General features: G+C 49.8%; 4 protein-coding genes and 2 pseudogenes across 4 annotated transcripts; 2 read left to right on the top strand and 4 right to left on the bottom strand.

Moving 5' to 3' along the window:
- Positions 1-4,358: 4,358 nt before the first annotated feature.
- On the bottom strand, positions 4,359-4,769 carry LOC142300993 (histone H3). Its single transcript, XM_075342014.1, has one exon. It carries the CDS (start codon positions 4,767-4,769, stop codon positions 4,359-4,361), a length of 411 nt encoding a protein of 136 aa, XP_075198129.1.
- Positions 4,770-6,096: 1,327 nt separating this feature from the next.
- On the bottom strand, positions 6,097-6,738 carry LOC142300992 (histone H1.01-like). The gene has a single exon (XM_075342013.1). It carries the CDS (start codon positions 6,736-6,738, stop codon positions 6,097-6,099), a length of 642 nt encoding a protein of 213 aa, XP_075198128.1.
- Positions 6,739-7,501: 763 nt separating this feature from the next.
- Positions 7,502-8,318, top strand: LOC142302235 (high mobility group protein B1 pseudogene; annotated as a pseudogene).
- An 8,360-nt stretch (positions 8,319-16,678) lies between these two features.
- Positions 16,679-17,089, bottom strand: LOC142300991 (histone H3). Its single transcript, XM_075342012.1, has one exon. It carries the CDS (start codon positions 17,087-17,089, stop codon positions 16,679-16,681), a length of 411 nt encoding a protein of 136 aa, XP_075198127.1.
- Positions 17,090-18,416: 1,327 nt separating this feature from the next.
- On the bottom strand, positions 18,417-19,058 carry LOC142300990 (histone H1.01-like). The gene has a single exon (XM_075342011.1). It carries the CDS (start codon positions 19,056-19,058, stop codon positions 18,417-18,419), a length of 642 nt encoding a protein of 213 aa, XP_075198126.1.
- Positions 19,059-19,821: 763 nt separating this feature from the next.
- LOC142302234 (uncharacterized) overlaps positions 19,822-21,383 on the top strand; it is a 56,733-nt pseudogene continuing 55,171 nt past the window's right edge.

Here is a 21,383-nt window from a genome sequence, read left to right as displayed (position 1 = left end):
ACGATCCTGGCTCCGCCCACACAAGTCCTTCCACAGATGCTCAGTGTTAACACCTAAGTACCCGTGATGAATCCAGCCGCCTTTAGAGCAGAATAGAAATTTAAGACTGGAGGGTTTACACCACTATGGAGAAAGTATAAGCGGCTCCACATGGAGTATACAGTGGTGTATGGAAGGAGAATACAGCACTATATAGAGATATAAAGCTTGTTATAGATGATAAACAGCACAATATGACAGTTTACAGCAGTATATGGAAGTATACAGCACTATGGACGGTGTATAGGCACTGCACGGGTTATACTGTACTGTGTGGACGTATACACCACTATATGGAAGGATCCAACACTTTATAGATATACAGCACATTATGGAGTATACAGTACAGCGGAGAGATTAGGCTGTCGCATTTTAACGCATTTTTTTTCGGGGCTGCAATAGAGCTCTGCACCTCCATAGAGCGCTGTATAACGTCCATACAGGGCTTTCTACTCATCATAAAAGTGCTCTGCACCTCCATATAATGCTGGATGCCCCCTAACAATATAAATCACCATATAGTGCTGAATACAATCTATATAATCTTCACTCTGAGCCGGAGCCCTCCCGCCTGACACCGAGGATCTCACAGAACAAAGAGCGAGAGAAAAGCAGCCAGTCAGGGAATTATTCGATGCGCAGCCAATCAGCGCTAAGCAGGCCTGTCTACGTCAACTCCTTAGTGCCCGCGATGTTTCCAGCCGCCCCTAAAGCAGCGCAGCCTACAGTGATCGACCGCAGCGCTGATCTCCCGCCCCTCTCCGCAGCAGGATCTATAGCTTTTTCTCAGAGACTGTGGGTGGCTCTTAAAAGAGCCTTTGTGTTTTCGTAGTGGGAGGCAAAACCATTAACCCCCGAAGCCGTAGAGAGTGCGGCCCTGGCGCTTGAGCGCGTACACCACGTCCATGGCGGTGACGGTCTTCCTCTTGGCGTGCTCGGTGTAGGTGACGGCGTCACGGATCACGTTCTCCAGGAAGACTTTCAGGACGCCGCGAGTCTCCTCATAGATGAGGCCGGAGATGCGCTTGACGCCTCCTCTGCGGGCGAGACGGCGGATGGCGGGCTTGGTGATGCCCTGGATGTTGTCCCGGAGAACCTTCCTGTGCCGCTTGGCGCCGCCCTTCCCCAGACCTTTCCCTCCTTTGCCGCGTCCAGACATCTTCCACGTAATTAGCAGAGACTATAACTGACGAGCGCACAGTCCTCCTTTATATAGAGCGAGGGAGGACCAGAAAGAGAACAAGAATGATGACGCGTTCAGGGGCGGAGAATTTGTATTATCGACTCCGCCCCTCCTCTGCTGATTGACTGAGCGCAAAACTGTTGGAGATTTTGAATTTCCCGCTCATTGTCCGTTTATTTTCCCGCATCTACAGTGTTAATGTTAAATATAGACATAACCTTTATTCCAATAAACTCTCTATAGCTCTGTATATTCTAATATTATTGTGAATATCTCCATATACTGCGATAAATCCACCATATAGAGCCATAAAGCCCCATATTAGTGCTGTACACTGCCATATAGTATTGTATAGTCCCGTATAATGCTGGATGTCACCATATTGTGCTGTATAATCGTCATCCATATAGTGCACTATACTTCCTATATTGTGCTGCCCTATAAAGTGCTGTGTACCCAATATAGTACAGTAATCTCGATATAGAGCTGTATACCGCCATATATCGCTGCATACCCCAAATACAGTCCTGTATACCGCCATATACTTATGTTTGAGGCAATCTATATGAATAAGATCCCTGGAGCTGTTAGTCATTATTTATACTGACCTCTGACCTTCAATCCAGCAAACTCCATAAACTGCTGTATATTCGCATATAGCGCTGTATTGTCTCCACATAGTGATGTATACGATCATATGGTGCTGTATATTCCCCATACACACTTTACTATTATATACCCTCATCTAGTGACGTGTGCTGTATACCGCCATATACTCCTCTTTGGTTGATCTACAGGAGATCACTTGAGCTGAGTTACTGACTATTTATATTGACCTCTGACGCCATTTTAAATATCATGACTAAAACTGATTGATGCACCAGAAACGCAGCAGTGTAGACATTGCCGATATGGATGGAGGGGTTTTTTTATGCATCAATAAATATTTTTGTGTCCATGGAGCGGATTTCTCCTCTTTGCAGTTAGTCTCGGCAGTAACTATCCGTGCTCCGCACATGACTGCACTCAGGCATTACTGGGGAGCTGGGCTTTGTCTCCTCACCGCCTGATAACATTGTGCCATGTCCCCTCATTAATATTACTCCGTGACGTGTAGGGCTGTATCTCCCCATATAGTGCTCTATAATGCTGATATTGTACCTTCTACCTCCATATAGCGCTTTATATTTCCATATTACCGTGTAGCAGCCGATATCAGATCAGTGACTGCAAATCACAGCCCCAGATAAACCAGTAAGATTATGTCACTGCACGGAGCAGCCTCATCCCCCCGCACTCCCCATGTGCTGCATTACAGATCTGTACATATCTCCTTTGCGGGCAGACACCGCATAGCTCCATATAGATACCGCATAGCTCCATACCTCATCTGTAGCGACCATCGCAGCGCAGAGGATCTGCTCCAATCACTGCCACAGCCAGAAACTGAGACCGTCCAGTATAAAGCTCAGATTAGACAATGTGGTGGCTCTTAGAAGAGCCTTTGTGGTGTGGAGCAGCGGTGGTGATCACTTGGCGCTGGTGTACTTGGTGACGGCCTTGGTGCCCTCGGACACGGCGTGCTTGGCCAGCTCTCCGGGCAGCAGCAGGCGCACGGCGGTCTGGATCTCACGGGAGGTGATGGTGTGGCGCTTGTTGTAGTGCGCCAGGCGGGAGGCTTCCCCTGCGATGCGCTCGAAGATGTCACCGACGAAGCAGTTCATGATGCCCATGGCCTTGGAGGAGATGCCGGTGTCGGGGTGCACCTGCTTCAGCACCTTGTACACGTAGATGGCATAGCTCTCCTTCCGGCTCTTCCTCCGCTTCTTGCCGTCCTTCTTCGGAGTCTTGGTCACGGCTTTCTTGGAGCCCTTCTTGGGCGCTGGGGCGGACTTGGCGGGATCAGGCATGATGAGAGCAGAGAGATCTCTCTATTGGAGAGAGAATAATGATCCTGCTCCTCCCAGAGCGGCCGTATTTATAGCCCGGCCATGCAAATGAGCACTGCTGTCGCACCGGGCCCCGTCTTTCTGCCCCCGCTCTGCAGTGGCCGGTAATGCCCCGTATAACATGGAGGAAGCAGTGACTGCAGGAGCGGAGTCTCGGATCAGTTCTCACTTCTGAGGAAATAGGAAATGATTGTGGTAACTGAAAACGATGGCGAGAAACACCGGACACTGAAGGGTTAATAAGACAGACCACGTGGTGCCTGTAACTCGGAGCAGCCTGTGAGCGGGGCAAGAAACTTGCTGCAAAGTGATTGGCTGAAAACCGAATTTTGAAGTTCCCGCTCAGTGCCCGATAGCTCCTCCCGCTCTTTGTCTCCATCGTGTAACACGCAGCCTCAGGGGGGACGTTCTGCTGAGATTTCTACAATCCGCCGATTTCCAGCACCCGACACAGATCTGTGCGATCTGCAGAGGATGAAGTTTGTGCTTTATCTTTCTCACGAGTCTTAACTAATTACAAACACGGCACTATTTGAGCAGAGCGAAATCACAGCCCGATACAATCTCCGCACAACCTGCAGATATTCTCCAAACAGAACAGCGCCCTGGAGTGAGGATCCCCCTGCGACATCTTCAGATCTCACAGCTCCCGACATCAGACACCGGATCCCAATAACCGCATCACAAGGCGCATGAACATCGCAGCGGAAACTTCCTCCGTCCGTCACTGATCGCTATGATCCTGACGGGACCGGAGCCGCAAGAAGTAACCACAGCATCTCCTGCTCCAGCGTCACACAATGCGATCACTGCACCCGACACAGCAGGGATTGTAGCGTCTCCAGGATCAGTGGCGCCTGAGAAGAACCAGTGTAAGAATAGATCGATCTCGAGGATAAGAACAATGGAGCCTATGGGCATGAAATAAAGCTCCAACACCCCTCACAATAAGGGGGCGCCACACAATGAGCCGCTCCAAGTAAGAGGACAGATAGTAAAAAAAACCCACCGGTGCGATAATCCAGATCCAGGCGGACACTGCGGCTTGTGCTGACGGAGCAGAGAAAATAAGCAACAGGAAACTCAGCAGAGACCGCGCTTAAAGCAGAATCAGAAGCCGGGAATCAGCTCGTCTGAGGGAGGATGTGGTGGCTCTGAAAAGAGCCTTTGTGTTGTGCGGGACAGATCTACGCCCTCTCCCCGCGGATCCGGCGGGCCAGCTGGATGTCTTTGGGCATGATGGTGACCCTCTTGGCGTGGATGGCGCACAGGTTGGTGTCCTCGAACAGCCCCACCAGATATGCCTCGCTGGCCTCCTGCAGGGCCATGACGGCCGAGCTCTGGAAGCGCAGATCAGTCTTGAAGTCCTGGGCGATCTCTCTCACCAGGCGCTGGAAGGGAAGCTTCCGGATCAGCAGCTCGGTGGATTTCTGGTAGCGACGGATCTCCCGGAGAGCGACTGTCCCCGGCCGGTAGCGATGCGGCTTCTTCACTCCGCCGGTGGCGGGAGCGCTCTTCCTGGCGGCCTTAGTGGCCAGCTGCTTGCGGGGAGCTTTCCCTCCGGTGGATTTACGGGCGGTCTGCTTAGTTCTGGCCATGATTCTGAGCAAAGGAGAACAGAAATGATGAGAGCCGTACCGGGAGCAGAGTATTTATCCTCCTGTGCGCGTCCTCATTGGTCTGTGAGAAACACGCCCCCTACACCCTATTGGTTACGTCACACAAAAGAAAGTTATACAGCCAATAATTATCCTATGTCTCTGACTAATCATTCTTCAGAAGAAGCTCCGCCCTTCAGAATAGCCCTCGGTAACCCCGCCCCTGTTGTAACCCTGCCTGTGTCCCTCCCCCTCAGCACTCCTGCACTTGTCACCTCCCATGATGCGCTCAGCAGCTCACATTTACCGCCGCTCATACACAGATGTCACATCCCGGCTACTCACGGCTCAGGATGTAACTGCAGCTCCATCTCCCCGCACACAGCGCTGTACAGTGCAGCTCCCGCATAATCACTACATCCCCCGGCAACAACCATCTCCTGTCCCCTGTACACGAGATCACCGCGGAGATCTACATAGCGAGAAATACAACACTGATCATAGGGGGACAAGAATGGCACTGATCACACTGCTCTGCAGGACAAGAATGGCACTGATCATACAGCTCTGCAGGATAAGGTGGTGGCACTGATCATACAGCTCTGCAGGACAAGGTGGGGGCACTGATCATACAGCTCTGCAGGACAAGGTGGGGGCACTGATCATACAGCTCTGCAGGACAAGGTGGGGGCACTGATCATACAGCTCTGCAGGACAAGGTGGGGGCACTGATCATACAGCTCTGCAGGACAAGGTGGGGGCACTGATCATACAGCTCTGCAGGACAAGGTGGGGGCACTGATCATACAGCTCTGCAGGACAAGGTGGTGGCACTGATCATACAGCTCTGCAGGACAAGGTGGGGGCACTGATCATACAGCTCTGCAGGACAAGGTGGGGGCACTGATCATACAGCTCTGCAGGACAAGGTGGTGGCTCTGATCATACAGATCTGCAGGACAAGGTGGTGGCACTGATCATACAGCTCTGCAGGACAAGGTGGTGGCACTGATCATACAGCTCTGCAGGACAAGAATGGCACTGATCATACAGCTCTGCAGGATAAGGTGGTGGCACTGATCATACAGCTCTGCAGGACAAGGTGGGGGCACTGATCATACAGCTCTGCAGGACAAGGTGGGGGCACTGATCATACAGCTCTGCAGGACAAGGTGGGGGCACTGATCATACAGCTCTGCAGGACAAGGTGGTGGCACTGATCATACAGCTCTGCAGGACAAGGTGGTGGCACTGATCATACAGCTCTGCAGGACAAGGTGGTGGCTCTGAGAAGAGCCTTTGTGGTAGGAGGATAGAGCGGATCCGCTTATTTCTTGGCCGCGGGCTTCTTGGCTTTAGTCGCCTTCTTAGCCGGACTCTTGGCAGCTTTGGGTTTTGCCGCCTTCTTAGCCGGACTCTTCGTCACCTTCTTGGGCTTTGGAGCGGCCTTCGGCTTCTTGGGGCTCTTTGCCGCTTTCTTGGCGGCTGCTGCGGGCTTCTTGGCCTTTTTCGGGCTTTTCTTGGTCGCGGCCGGAGCCTTCTTGGGCTTCTTCGGAGATTTGGCCGCTTTCTTGGCTGCCGGCTTCTTAGGCTTGGCCGCAGCTGCTGGCTTCTTCTTGGCCGCCTTGTCCTTCGTCTCCTGCTTCTTGTTCAGCTTGAAGGACCCGGAGGCGCCGCTGCCCTTCACCTGGAGCAGGGAGCCCTTGTTGACCAGAGCCTTGATGGCCAGCTTCAGGCGGCTGTTATTCCTCTCCACATCGTATCCTCCGGCAGACAGAAGCTTCTTCAGGGCGGCCAGAGACACCCCACTGCGCTCCTTGGAGGCAGACACGGCTTTCATGAGCAGGTCGGAGGCGCTGGGACCGGAGGATTTGCTGCTTTTCTTGGCGGCCCCAGATTTCTTCGGCGCCTTCTTAGATTTGGCGGCCGGTTCGGCGGGAGGAGCGGCGGCCGGTGCGGTCTCTGCCATCGTGTGATCGGGAAATAAGCACAGAAATCTCCTGAGAGAAAAATACTGAGGCCGGAGCGGGAGGCGCCTGTTATATATACAATCTTACTGCGCACTGATTGGCTGCTGAGCTGACCCGTCTTGAGCTTCTATTGGCTGCCACTGAGCACAGGCCCCGCCTTCTCCCGGCTGAGCCCAGTGAAGCTCCGCTCTCCTCTTGTGCTTCCCTGCCCGGGATAAAAGCTCTATATTATCGGCTACAGCCGGACGGGTGAGGAGCTTCCGCCATCACTTCTCCTCCGCCATCATCTCCGCGGAGCGTGTGTGGCCGTCACTGCCAGAGATGCTGGGAAAGAGCGCAGAGGATCCCGGGATCAGCGCCGCCGTCCTCCCGATCTGCTCATCACTGAGTGTCCGGGAAGATAAACCTGCTGCGGGAGCTCGTCCTCCTATTCCCGGCTCTTGTCACCACCACAGGGATCTTCACTACAATATCCATCGTGCAGGAAGCGGATTGTACGATGTGGGGGCGACCTGGAGCTGCTGACAGCCCAGAAGGGTAACACAGGCCATGGCCTCCGCTGCCTGCACCTCCCGGAGCTGGAATATAAATCTATCCCGTGTGTGCAGAGTATTGGGGGAGGACACGTCCCACATTAGTGGATCACACCCGGAGGAGGATGAGTGCGATCTCCGGCACAATATTGTGTCTTGTCCTCTGTGAAGCTTTTATCTCTGAGGCCTGTAATGGAGGGAAGAGCTGTGATCGGGCGATGGCTTCACAATGCGACTCACTCCCCATCAGAAAGCAGAAAAAATCCGTGTGATCACAGAAATATTAATTCACGCAAGTGACACCAACTATTGTGCAAAAGGTGAAATACTGAGGAAAAAGCGGAGACACAAAATGCAGAATCCACACACAGAGCTCCGCTGTATATACTGCACAGACTGCACAATCAGCACAGCACTGATCAACAGCATTATAAGTGTCTATAATAATAGGTAAAGGTGTACAGTATATACAGCAGCGTGTACAATTTAGTGTCCTATGTTTACGTTATACAGACTTGCAGAAAAGAGCAGAAGGGAAATCATCCTGATGCATTTGTGAACTTTGCAGAATTCTCCAGTAAGTGCTGGGAACAGGGGAAGGCCATGGCTGCTACAGAGAAGGAAAAGTTTAACATAGAAAAAGTTGACAAGTTTCGTTATGGAAGTGAAATGAAAGCTTACATGCCACCAAAGGAGAAAGAGTAAAGAAGTTTAAGGAGCCAAATGTTCCCTCTGTTTTCTTCTTGTTTTGCTCCAACTTCCGTCCTGAAATCAGAGGGCAGCAGCCAGGTCTGACCATTGGGGACGAGGCAAAGAAATGAGGAGAGATGTGGAATAATAATTCATCAGGGAACAAGGCGTCTTATGAGAAGAAAACATCCAAACTGAAGACGTGCAAGGATATGGCGCTGTATCAATCCGAAGACAAACTAGATAAAGCCAATAAATCCTTGCTGAGCCTGAAAAGTGATAGAGAGCGAAGGAGGATGAAGAAGGGGAGGATGAATGAGCAATATCCATCAGTCTGTTTTTATTTGTCTATATAGCATTTACCCCCTGTACGTCCCATTCACTGAATGTGTAATAAATGTTGTCCTCTACAAAGAATTATTAAATTGTTTCACAGATTTCCTTATTTTAGAATTTAAATTAAAGTAATTTATTTTAAATATGAAATAAAAGTTAATGTCCAATTATGGAAATCACTAATATGAAAAAAAGGGAACTGCAAACTGCTGCCTAAACATGATCTACCCACCCACAATCCATAATATAATAATTATTAATATAATAATACAAGGGCTTTATTATCAAGCACTCCCTCTGCCAGTATTTACAGAGCAGACTGAATGCATAAGGCATTATGAAACACGGGGCTAATACATAGCGCCATTATTGTATCTACACTGCAGCCGCCATCGCAGCAATCCCGATTATTCCAATATCAGACACAGATCAGCTCTACTCAGCAAATGCAATGCTCAGCCTCGCAGGGATTATGCAGCAGAGCATAATAGCCATGTATAGGATTATAGTTATATTACAATTATTACATAGATTATTATTAGGATTAATATTTATTATAATGCCATTTATTCCATGGCGCTTTAAAAGTGAAAGACGGTATACGTACAACAATCATTAACAGTACAAAGCAGACTGGTACAGGAGGAGAGAGGACCCTGCCCGCCAGGGCTCACAGTCTACAGGAAATGGGTGATGGTACAATAGGTGAGGACAGCGCAGTGGTCTACTGGACTGAGGGTTATTGTAAGCTTGTTGGAAGAGATGGTCTTGAGGTTCCTCTTGAAGCTGTCCACGGTAGGGAGAGTCTGATATGCTGAGGTAGAGCGTTCCAGACTATGGGGGAGGCACGGGAGAAATCTTGGATGCGATTGTTGGAAGAGGAGATAAGAGAGGAGCAGAGAAGGAGATCTTGTGAGGATCTGAGGTTGCGTGCAGGTAGGTACCAGGAGACTAGGTCACAGATGTAGGGAGGAGACAGGTTGTGGGTGGCTTTGTATGTCATGGTTAATGTTTTGAACTGGAGTCGTTGGGCGATGGGAAGCCAGTGAAGGGATTGGCAGAGTGGCGAGGCTGGGGAATAGCGAGAGGAGAGGTGGATTAAGCGGGCAGCAGAGTTTAGGATAGATTGGAGGGTGCAAGAGTGTTGGAAGGGAGGCCAGAGAGCAGGAGGTCGCAGTAGTCGAGGCGGGAGATGATGAGGGCATGCACTAATGTTTTTGCTGATTCTTGAATTAAATATCTTCTTTTCTTTACAATAGTACACTCACATATAATAATAATAAGTTTTATTTCTATAGCGCCAACATATTCCGCAGCGCTTTACAGTTCAGAGGGGACATGTACAGACAATATGAGACAATACAAAATAACAAAATTAAGATTCCAGGAGGAGTGAGGGCCCTGCTCGTAAGCTACAGTCTAAGAGGAAATAGGGGAGACACAAAAGGTGAATGGGGGGGAGAAAAGCTTGTCATATATGGTCCGGCCATCGATTTAATAGGGGATTCAAAAGCAGCTGCATGAACCCGTCAGTGAGAATTTATACAGATACAGGGGACAAGAACTGGAAGTACATTTTTTTGAATGGCAGAAAGGGACTAGATTAGATCTAAAATTAGATCAGGGCAGTGAGAGGTGATAGGCTAGTCTAAAGAAATGCGTTTTTAGGGACCGCTTAAAAGGTGTGGATGTTGGGAATTAATCGGATTATCTTGGTAGTGTGTACCAGCTCATGAGAAATCTTGAAGACGGGAGTGGGAGGTGCGAATTGCCGAGGATTTTAGTCTTAGGTCATTAGCAGAGCGGAGGGCACAGGTGGGGTGATAGACAGAGATGAGGGAGGAGATGTAGGGGGTGCTGAACCGTGGAGAGGACGGGTAGGTGACAGACAGAGATGAGGGAGGAGATGTAGGGTGGTGCGGAACCGTGGAGAGCTTTGTGAGTGAGAGTGATAAGTTTATATTGGATTCTGTATGGATAGGCAACCAGTGCAATGACTGGCACAGAGCAGAGGCATTAGTGAAGCGGTTGCAGAGGAAAATTATCCTGGCTGCGGCATTCAGAATGATTGGAGAGGGGAGAGTTTAGTAACAGGGAGAACAATTAGTAAAGAATTGCAATAATCCAGGCGAGAATGAATGAGAGCGACAGTAAGAGTTTTTGCAGAGTCAATGGTAAGAAAAGGTCGAATTCTTGATGTTTTTGAGGTGGAATTGATATGAATCATATGAATCAACTCAACATTTCTTTGCACAAATGTCCTTGTTCTGGGCAGAAAGATTAAGATGAAAGCTCCTAAACCCGAACATCTTCATTGCACGACCTGCTCTGCTGGGGATATTGCATCTGCTCTAATCCCCATACTAGACGTCATAGGAGCAGAATGCGGACTGCAGATTCCCATCAATACCCGTACATCGTGCAGCAATGGGGAAAAAAAGCTGAGCTTATAATGTGGACCAGGAAAAAAAAGGAGGTGAGGAAAAAGTAGAAAGAGATTTGCATAACCATATGCATAGATAAATACAGTGCTGGACAAAAGTATTGGCACCCCTGCAATTCTGTCAGATAATACTCAGTTTCTTCTTGAAAATGATTGCAATCACACATTCTTTGGTATTATTATCTTTATTTATTTTGCTTGCAATGAAAAAACACAAAAGAGAATGAAACAAAAATCAAATCATTGATCATTTCACACAAAACTCCAAAAATGGGTAAGACAAAAGTATTGGCTCCCTTAGCCGAATACTTGGTTGCACAACGTTTAGCCAAAATAACTGCCAACAACCGCTTCCGGTAACCATCAATGAGTTTCTTACAATGCTCTGCTGGAATTTTAGACCATTCTTCTTTGGCAAACTGCTCCAGGTCCCTGAGATGTGAAGGGGGCCTTCTCCAAACTGCCATTGTGAGATCTCTCCACAGGTCTTCTATGGGGTTCAGGTCTGGACTCATTGCCGGCCACTTTAGTAGTCTCCAGTGCTATCTCTCAAACCATTTTCTAGTGCTTTTTAAAGTGTGTTTTGGGTCATTTTCCTGCTGGAAGACCCATGACCTCTGAGGGAGACCCAGCTTTCTCACACTGGGCCCTACATTATGCTGCAAATTTTGTTAGTGGTCTTCAGACTTCATAATGCCATGCACATGGCCAAGCAGTCCAGTGCCAGAGGAAGCAAAGAAACGCCAAATTATCAGGGAACCTCCGCCATGTTTGACTGTAGGGACCATGTTCTTTTCGTTGAAAGCCTCTTTTTTTTTTTCTTATAAACTCTATGTTGATGGCTTTTCCCAAAAAGCTCTACTTTTGTCTCATCTATCCAGAGAACATTCTTCCAAAACGTTTTAGGCTTTCTCAGGTAAGTTTTGGCAAACTCCAGCCTGGCTTTTTTATGTCTCAGGGTAAGAAGTGGGGTCTTCCTGGGTATCCTACCATACAGTCCCTTTTCATTCAGACGACAGATAGTACGGGTTAACACTGTTGTACCTTTTGGACTGCAAGGCAGCTTGCACTTGTTTGGATGTTAGTCGAGGTTCTTTATCCACCATCTGCACACTCTTGCGTTGAAATCTCTTGTCAATTTTTCTTTTCCTTCCACATCTAGGGAGGTTAGTCACAGTGCCATGGGCTTTACACTTCTTGATGACACTGCGCACCGTAGACACAGGAACTTTCAAGTCTTTGGAGATGGACTTGTAGCCTTGAGATTGCTCATGCTTCCTCACAATTTGGATTCTCAAGTCCTCAGTCAGTTCTTTGGTCTTCTTTCTTTTCTCCATGCTGAATGTGGTGCACACAAAGACACAGGTTCAGTCAACTTTAATCCATGTCAACTGGCTGCAAGTGTGATTTAGTTATTGCCAGCACCTGTTAGGTGCCACAGGTAAGTTACAGGAACTGTTAATTACACAAATTAGAGAAGCATCAAAGGATTTTTCAAACAGTGCCAATACTTTTGTCCACCCCCTTTTTATGTTTGGTGTGGAATTTTATCCAATTTGGCTTTATAACAATTTTTTTATTTTTTTTTCATTGAAGACAAATTAAATGAAGATAATACCAAAGAATATGTGATTGCAATCATTTTCAGGAAGAAACTGAGTATTATCTGACAGAATTGCAGGGGTGCCAATACTTTTGGCCAGCACTGTATGCTGCCAAATGGCTAATACGGAAAAAATGATGGCGACCTCTGGGAAATACCACAGATATCCGACGTCCAAATCACCCACCGGTGACCTGGAGAACCTAGGGGGGAATCTCCAGCAAAGAAAATCAGTCTGATACACAGGAGATTCAGCGATCAGTGAGGCCTGCATTGCTCCTCCAGCTCAGCGGGATTTATAGCCGCACATGTAAATGAGCAATGCTGTCTGCCGCACTTCTACTGGGCGAGAAAGTCGTGCGACATCTGGAACGTCATAGGCTGCATCTCATTGGTGTTCCCACAAGTCGGAGCTCGACTGGAGGCTTCAGATCCAACTAATGAGAAGAAGGGAGGACGGGGCAGCACCTGATAAAAGCGAATGAGGAGACAGATCCGACATCATACGAGAATTGTGTTTTCTATGAGCTACTGAACAGGCTGCTGGGTGGGGTGACCAACATCCAGGCCGTGCTGCTGCCCAAGAAGACGGAGAGCAGCAAGAAGGGCAAGTGACGCCGCTGATCCGACATCTGTTCTTACAACCAAAGGATCTTCTAAGAGTCACCACATCCTTCTCATCAGGGCTAGGGCCGCTAATATCGGCCGATGTACGGAGTTATCTGACTGTCTGATATAACAGGAGCACCAGGCGATGTTCAGATATTTGTACGATTTGCGCTCCTGTGCTATGTTTCCTACAGAGATATTCAAGGCGTGAAATTAATGGTCGGATCTGCTCCAGAGCTAAAATCGAGATGGCGCAGCGGTTGAATTTCGGTCTACACAATTCTATAGTGGAAACAGCACCGCCCTGTATATACAGGAGATGGAGGTTCTTGTCCTTCTGCGGCGTGAATTTGTCTTTTCCGTGAGGGCAGAGGCCGGGTTTTCATATAACACTGATAGTAACGAGCAGTTTCATAGAAATCACGAACTTTCTCGCTAATAGAGTCACAGCCGGATCTGTGGATAAAGTGTAGATCTGCCCGATCATCTCATATGTTCTACCAGGATGTGGGCGCTGCCGGGGTTTGGGGTGAGGGAGGGTGGTGAAACTGGCCGTATCTGTAAGAAAACGTATAAACACGGAGCGGAAGCCTCCGAGACTCGGCCACTAAGGAGTAAATCCGATTGGAGAATATCGGTACCGGACCTTACACCCCGGTGTTATCTGTATTATCAGCCACATGATAGGTCAGTGAGTGAGCAGCAGTCACCAGAGCAGATCGGCCTCAGCTCCCGCCGCAGCGCAGGACAGTGCAGCCTTCCAGGAAGATGTGCGCGGCTCTGAAGAGCCTTTGTGTTGTCAGGATAGAGGAGAATTAACCCCCGAAGCCGTAGAGAGTGCGGCCCTGGCGCTGGAGCGCGTACACCACGTCCATGGCGGTGACGGTCTTCCTCTTGGCGTGCTCGGTGTAGGTGACGGCGTCACGGATCACGTTCTCCAGGAAGACTTTCAGGACGCCGCGAGGCCGGAGCAGACGCACTTCCGGGGCGGGGAAGTTACATTATCAGCCCCGCCCCTCCTCTGCTGATTGGCTGAGCGCAGAACTGTTGGAGATTTTGAATTTCCCGCTCATTGTCCGGTTATTTTCCCGCTCCTACAGTGCTAATGTTAAATATTGACACAACCTTTATTCCAGTAAACCCCATATAGTGCTGCGTATTCCAATATAATTGTGAATATTTATAGTGCCATAATATTGTGCTGTATAATCGTCATCCATATAGTGCACTGTACTTCCTATATTGTGCTGCCCCAAATATCTCTGTATACACCTAAATACAGTCCTGTATACCGCCATATAGTTCTGATTGAGATCATCTCAATGAATTCGATCCCTGGAGATCAATTAGCGACTATTTATAATGACCTCTGATTCCTTTAAGAAATAGTCACGTCCTTCTTTCCAGTAAACACCATACACTGCTGTATATTCGCATATAGCGCTGTATAGTCTCCACATACTGATGTACACCATCATAATGTGTTGTATATCCCCTTACACACTTAATACTGCTATACAGCCTTAGCTAGTGGTGTGTGCACCAGAAACGCATCAGTGTAGACATTGCCGGTATGGATGTGTTTTTTTGTTTTACACGCACCAAAAAATATCTTTATATCCATGGAGCTGGATTTCTCCTCACTGCATTTCATTTAGGCAGACACTATCCGTGCTCCGCACATGACTCATGAGCTGGACCTCTGTCCTCATTACCGCCATATAGTGCTACACGTTCACCAAATAGATCATATGGATGCATACACCCACATTGTGCAATTTATCCTCAGTGTCTTGTACTCCTGCATGTAGCGCTGCATCGCCCCTTATTGTTCTATAAATCTAACAGTGATGTACGTTTACACAGCTTTATATCTCATACTATTGTCACAGCCCCAGAAACAGGGAAGAGGATCTCAGCTGCACGGATCAGCCCCATCCCCGCACGTCCCATGTACATTAGAAATGTAAGGAGAGATCAGCGGCGCCAGCTCCAGTGATGAATGGGTGGTGGCTCTTAGAAGAGCCTTTGTGGTGATAACACGCCTGATAACATTGTGCCACGTCCCCTCATTAATATTCCTCCGTGTAGGGCTGTATCTCCCCATATAGTGCTGATATTGTACCTTCTACCTCCATATAGCGCTTTATATTTCCATATTACCGTATAGGAGCCGATATCAGATCAGTGACAGCAAATCACAGCCCCAGATAAACCAGTAATAGGAGATTATGTCACTGCACGGAGCAGCCTCATCCCCCCGCACTCCCCATGTGCTGCATTACAGATCTGTACATATCTCCTTTGCGGGCAGATACCGCATAGCTCCATATAGCGCTGTATCCTCCTGTACATTGCTATATATCCCCAGTGCAGTATATACCTCCATATCCTTTCCTGGTCACTCAGAGCGGAGGCCGCTGGAGGTAACAAGTCCCCGGGCAGCTCCATCCCCCCATATACACGATCCTCACCGAAATCCTCCAGCCACAAACCTCATCTGTAGCGACCATCGCAGCGCAGAGGATCTGCTCCAATCACTGCCACAGCCAGAAACTGACAGGTATAAAGCTCAGATCAGACAATGTGGTGGCTCTTAGAAGAGCCTTTGTGGTGTGGGGCAGCGGTGCTGATCACTTGGCGCTGGTGTACTTGGTGACGGCCTTGGTGCCCTCGGACACGGCGTGCTTGGCCAGCTCTCCGGGCAGCAGCAGGCGCACGGCGGTCTGGATCTCCCGGGAGGTGATGGTGTGGCGCTTGTTGTAGTGCGCCAGGCGGGAGGCTTCCCCTGCGATGCGCTCGAAGATGTCACCGACGAAGCAGTTCATGATGCCCATGGCCTTGGAGGAGATGCCGGTGTCGGGGTGCACCTGCTTCAGCACCTTGTACACGTAGATGGCATAGCTCTCCCTCCGGCTCTTCCTCCGCTTCTTGCCGTCCTTCTTCTGAGTCTTGGTCACGGCTTTCTTGGAGCCCTTCTTGGGCGCTGGGGCGGACTTGGCGGGATCAGGCATGATGAGAGCAGCAAGATCTCTTCACTGGAGAGAGAATAATGATCCTGCTCCTCCCAGAGCGGCCGTATTTATAGCCCGGCCATGCAAATGACACTGCTGTCACATCGCTGTTCTATTGGGTGACAAAGGCATGTGAGCAATGTGACGTAGGCTCTCTGCAGCTCATTGGTGGATCCACAAGTCTCATCTCCATGGGTGACTTCAGATTCAGTCAATGACAGGAGAGGAGGGCGGAGCAGCAGCTTATAAAACCCTCCGGAGCCGGCACAATCCTCACATCTGATTTTTCTATCTGCTGATATTTGAACGCTCAGGGTAACATGTCTGGACGCGGCAAACAAGGAGGGAAGACCCGAGCTAAGGCCAAGACCCGCTCATCCCGGGCAGGACTGCAGTTCCCGGTCGGTCGTGTGCACAGGCTTCTCCGCAAGGGCAACTACGCCGAGAGGGTGGGCGCCGGCGCTCCGGTCTATCTGGCCGCTGTGCTGGAGTATCTGACCGCTGAGATCCTGGAATTGGCCGGCAATGCCGCCCGGTGCGATAATCCAGATCCAGGCGGACACTGCGGCTTGTGCTGACGGAGCAGAGAAAATAAGCAACAGGAAACTCAGCAGAGACCGCGCTTAAAGCAGAATCAGAAGCCGGGAATCAGCTCGTCTGAGGGAGGATGTGGTGGCTCTGAAAAGAGCCTTTGTGTTGTGCGGGACAGATCTACGCCCTCTCCCCGCGGATCCGGCGGGCCAGCTGGATGTCTTTGGGCATGATGGTGACCCTCTTGGCGTGGATGGCGCACAGGTTGGTGTCCTCGAACAGCCCCACCAGATATGCCTCGCTGGCCTCCTGCAGGGCCATGACGGCCGAGCTCTGGAAGCGCAGATCAGTCTTGAAGTCCTGGGCGATCTCTCTCACCAGGCGCTGGAAGGGAAGCTTCCGGATCAGCAGCTCGGTGGATTTCTGGTAGCGACGGATCTCCCGGAGAGCGACTGTCCCCGGCCGGTAGCGATGCGGCTTCTTCACTCCGCCGGTGGCGGGAGCGCTCTTCCTGGCGGCCTTAGTGGCCAGCTGCTTGCGGGGAGCTTTCCCTCCGGTGGATTTACGGGCGGTCTGCTTAGTTCTGGCCATGATTCTGAGCAAAGGAGAACAGAAATGATGAGAGCCGTACCGGGAGCAGAGTATTTATCCTCCTGTGCGCGTCCTCATTGGTCTGTGAGAAACACGCCCCCTACACCCTATTGGTTACGTCACACAAAAGAAAGTTATACAGCCAATAATTATCCTATGTCTCTGACTAATCATTCTTCAGAAGAAGCTCCGCCCTTCAGAATAGCCCTCGGTAACCCCGCCCCTGTTGTAACCCTGCCTGTGTCCCTCCCCCTCAGCACTCCTGCACTTGTCACCTCCCATGATGCGCTCAGCAGCTCACATTTACCGCCGCTCATACACAGATGTCACATCCCGGCTACTCACGGCTCAGGATGTAACTGCAGCTCCATCTCCCCGCACACAGCGCTGTACAGTGCAGCTCCCGCATAATCACTACATCCCCCGGCAACAACCATCTCCTGTCCCCTGTACACGAGATCACCGCGGAGATCTACATAGCGAGAAATACAACACTGATCATAGGGGGACAAGAATGGCACTGATCACACTGCTCTGCAGGACAAGAATGGCACTGATCATACAGCTCTGCAGGATAAGGTGGTGGCACTGATCATACAGCTCTGCAGGACAAGGTGGGGGCACTGATCATACAGCTCTGCAGGACAAGGTGGGGGCACTGATCATACAGCTCTGCAGGACAAGGTGGGGGCACTGATCATACAGCTCTGCAGGACAAGGTGGGGGCACTGATCATACAGCTCTGCAGGACAAGGTGGGGGCACTGATCATACAGCTCTGCAGGACAAGGTGGGGGCACTGATCATACAGCTCTGCAGGACAAGGTGGTGGCACTGATCATACAGCTCTGCAGGACAAGGTGGGGGCACTGATCATACAGCTCTGCAGGACAAGGTGGGGGCACTGATCATACAGCTCTGCAGGACAAGGTGGTGGCTCTGATCATACAGATCTGCAGGACAAGGTGGTGGCACTGATCATACAGCTCTGCAGGACAAGGTGGTGGCACTGATCATACAGCTCTGCAGGACAAGAATGGCACTGATCATACAGCTCTGCAGGATAAGGTGGTGGCACTGATCATACAGCTCTGCAGGACAAGGTGGGGGCACTGATCATACAGCTCTGCAGGACAAGGTGGGGGCACTGATCATACAGCTCTGCAGGACAAGGTGGGGGCACTGATCATACAGCTCTGCAGGACAAGGTGGTGGCACTGATCATACAGCTCTGCAGGACAAGGTGGTGGCACTGATCATACAGCTCTGCAGGACAAGGTGGTGGCTCTGAGAAGAGCCTTTGTGGTAGGAGGATAGAGCGGATCCGCTTATTTCTTGGCCGCGGGCTTCTTGGCTTTAGTCGCCTTCTTAGCCGGACTCTTGGCAGCTTTGGGTTTTGCCGCCTTCTTAGCCGGACTCTTCGTCACCTTCTTGGGCTTTGGAGCGGCCTTCGGCTTCTTGGGGCTCTTTGCCGCTTTCTTGGCGGCTGCTGCGGGCTTCTTGGCCTTTTTCGGGCTTTTCTTGGTCGCGGCCGGAGCCTTCTTGGGCTTCTTCGGAGATTTGGCCGCTTTCTTGGCTGCCGGCTTCTTAGGCTTGGCCGCAGCTGCTGGCTTCTTCTTGGCCGCCTTGTCCTTCGTCTCCTGCTTCTTGTTCAGCTTGAAGGACCCGGAGGCGCCGCTGCCCTTCACCTGGAGCAGGGAGCCCTTGTTGACCAGAGCCTTGATGGCCAGCTTCAGGCGGCTGTTATTCCTCTCCACATCGTATCCTCCGGCAGACAGAAGCTTCTTCAGGGCGGCCAGAGACACCCCACTGCGCTCCTTGGAGGCAGACACGGCTTTCATGAGCAGGTCGGAGGCGCTGGGACCGGAGGATTTGCTGCTTTTCTTGGCGGCCCCAGATTTCTTCGGCGCCTTCTTAGATTTGGCGGCCGGTTCGGCGGGAGGAGCGGCGGCCGGTGCGGTCTCTGCCATCGTGTGATCGGGAAATAAGCACAGAAATCTCCTGAGAGAAAAATACTGAGGCCGGAGCGGGAGGCGCCTGTTATATATACAATCTTACTGCGCACTGATTGGCTGCTGAGCTGACCCGTCTTGAGCTTCTATTGGCTGCCACTGAGCACAGGCCCCGCCTTCTCCCGGCTGAGCCCAGTGAAGCTCCGCTCTCCTCTTGTGCTTCCCTGCCCGGGATAAAAGCTCTATATTATCGGCTACAGCCGGACGGGTGAGGAGCTTCCGCCATCACTTCTCCTCCGCCATCATCTCCGCGGAGCGTGTGTGGCCGTCACTGCCAGAGATGCTGGGAAAGAGCGCAGAGGATCCCGGGATCAGCGCCGCCGTCCTCCCGATCTGCTCATCACTGAGTGTCCGGGAAGATAAACCTGCTGCGGGAGCTCGTCCTCCTATTCCCGGCTCTTGTCACCACCACAGGGATCTTCACTACAATATCCATCGTGCAGGAAGCGGATTGTACGATGTGGGGGCGACCTGGAGCTGCTGACAGCCCAGAAGGGTAACACAGGCCATGGCCTCCGCTGCCTGCACCTCCCGGAGCTGGAATATAAATCTATCCCGTGTGTGCAGAGTATTGGGGGAGGACACGTCCCACATTAGTGGATCACACCCGGAGGAGGATGAGTGCGATCTCCGGCACAATATTGTGTCTTGTCCTCTGTGAAGCTTTTATCTCTGAGGCCTGTAATGGAGGGAAGAGCTGTGATCGGGCGATGGCTTCACAATGCGACTCACTCCCCATCAGAAAGCAGAAAAAATCCGTGTGATCACAGAAATATTAATTCACGCAAGTGACACCAACTATTGTGCAAAAGGTGAAATACTGAGGAAAAAGCGGAGACACAAAATGCAGAATCCACACACAGAGCTCCGCTGTATATACTGCACAGACTGCACAATCAGCACAGCACTGATCAACAGCATTATAAGTGTCTATAATAATAGGTAAAGGTGTACAGTATATACAGCAGCGTGTACAATTTAGTGTCCTATGTTTACGTTATACAGACTTGCAGAAAAGAGCAGAAGGGAAATCATCCTGATGCATTTGTGAACTTTGCAGAATTCTCCAGTAAGTGCTGGGAACAGGGGAAGGCCATGGCTGCTACAGAGAAGGAAAAGTTTAACATAGAAAAAGTTGACAAGTTTCGTTATGGAAGTGAAATGAAAGCTTACATGCCACCAAAGGAGAAAGAGTAAAGAAGTTTAAGGAGCCAAATGTTCCCTCTGTTTTCTTCTTGTTTTGCTCCAACTTCCGTCCTGAAATCAGAGGGCAGCAGCCAGGTCTGACCATTGGGGACGAGGCAAAGAAATGAGGAGAGATGTGGAATAATAATTCATCAGGGAACAAGGCGTCTTATGAGAAGAAAACATCCAAACTGAAGACGTGCAAGGATATGGCGCTGTATCAATCCGAAGACAAACTAGATAAAGCCAATAAATCCTTGCTGAGCCTGAAAAGTGATAGAGAGCGAAGGAGGATGAAGAAGGGGAGGATGAATGAGCAATATCCATCAGTCTGTTTTTATTTGTCTATATAGCATTTACCCCCTGTACGTCCCATTCACTGAATGTGTAATAAATGTTGTCCTCTACAAAGAATTATTAAATTGTTTCACAGATTTCCTTATTTTAGAATTTAAATTAAAGTAATTTATTTTAAATATGAAATAAAAGTTAATGTCCAATTATGGAAATCACTAATATGAAAAAAAGGGAACTGCAAACTGCTGCCTAAACATGATCTACCCACCCACAATCCATAATATAATAATTATTAATATAATAATACAAGGGCTTTATTATCAAGCACTCCCTCTGCCAGTATTTACAGAGCAGACTGAATGCATAAGGCATTATGAAACACGGGGCTAATACATAGCGCCATTATTGTATCTACACTGCAGCCGCCATCGCAGCAATCCCGATTATTCCAATATCAGACACAGATCAGCTCTACTCAGCAAATGCAATGCTCAGCCTCGCAGGGATTATGCAGCAGAGCATAATAGCCATGTATAGGATTATAGTTATATTACAATTATTACATAGATTATTATTAGGATTAATATTTATTATAATGCCATTTATTCCATGGCGCTTTAAAAGTGAAAGACGGTATACGTACAACAATCATTAACAGTACAAAGCAGACTGGTACAGGAGGAGAGAGGACCCTGCCCGCCAGGGCTCACAGTCTACAGGAAATGGGTGATGGTACAATAGGTGAGGACAGCGCAGTGGTCTACTGGACTGAGGGTTATTGTAAGCTTGTTGGAAGAGATG

The sequence above is a fragment of the Anomaloglossus baeobatrachus genome, chromosome 4 (assembly GCF_048569485.1).
Source record: "Anomaloglossus baeobatrachus isolate aAnoBae1 chromosome 4, aAnoBae1.hap1, whole genome shotgun sequence".
In the NCBI taxonomy this organism is placed as follows: Eukaryota; Metazoa; Chordata; class Amphibia; order Anura; family Aromobatidae; genus Anomaloglossus; species Anomaloglossus baeobatrachus.
The sequence above is the reverse complement of the archived record's forward strand: the minus strand, read 5'-3'. Positions and strand labels throughout refer to the sequence as shown.

What these genes read in the sequence shown, in the direction of transcription:
- LOC142300990 (XM_075342011.1), bottom strand. Translation starts at nt 19,058, where the DNA reads ATGGCAGAGACCGCACCGGCCGCCGCTCCTCCCGCCGAACCGGCCGCC.
- LOC142300991 (XM_075342012.1), bottom strand. Translation starts at nt 17,089, where the DNA reads ATGGCCAGAACTAAGCAGACCGCCCGTAAATCCACCGGAGGGAAAGCT.
- LOC142300993 (XM_075342014.1), bottom strand. Translation starts at nt 4,769, where the DNA reads ATGGCCAGAACTAAGCAGACCGCCCGTAAATCCACCGGAGGGAAAGCT.
- LOC142300992 (XM_075342013.1), bottom strand. Translation starts at nt 6,738, where the DNA reads ATGGCAGAGACCGCACCGGCCGCCGCTCCTCCCGCCGAACCGGCCGCC.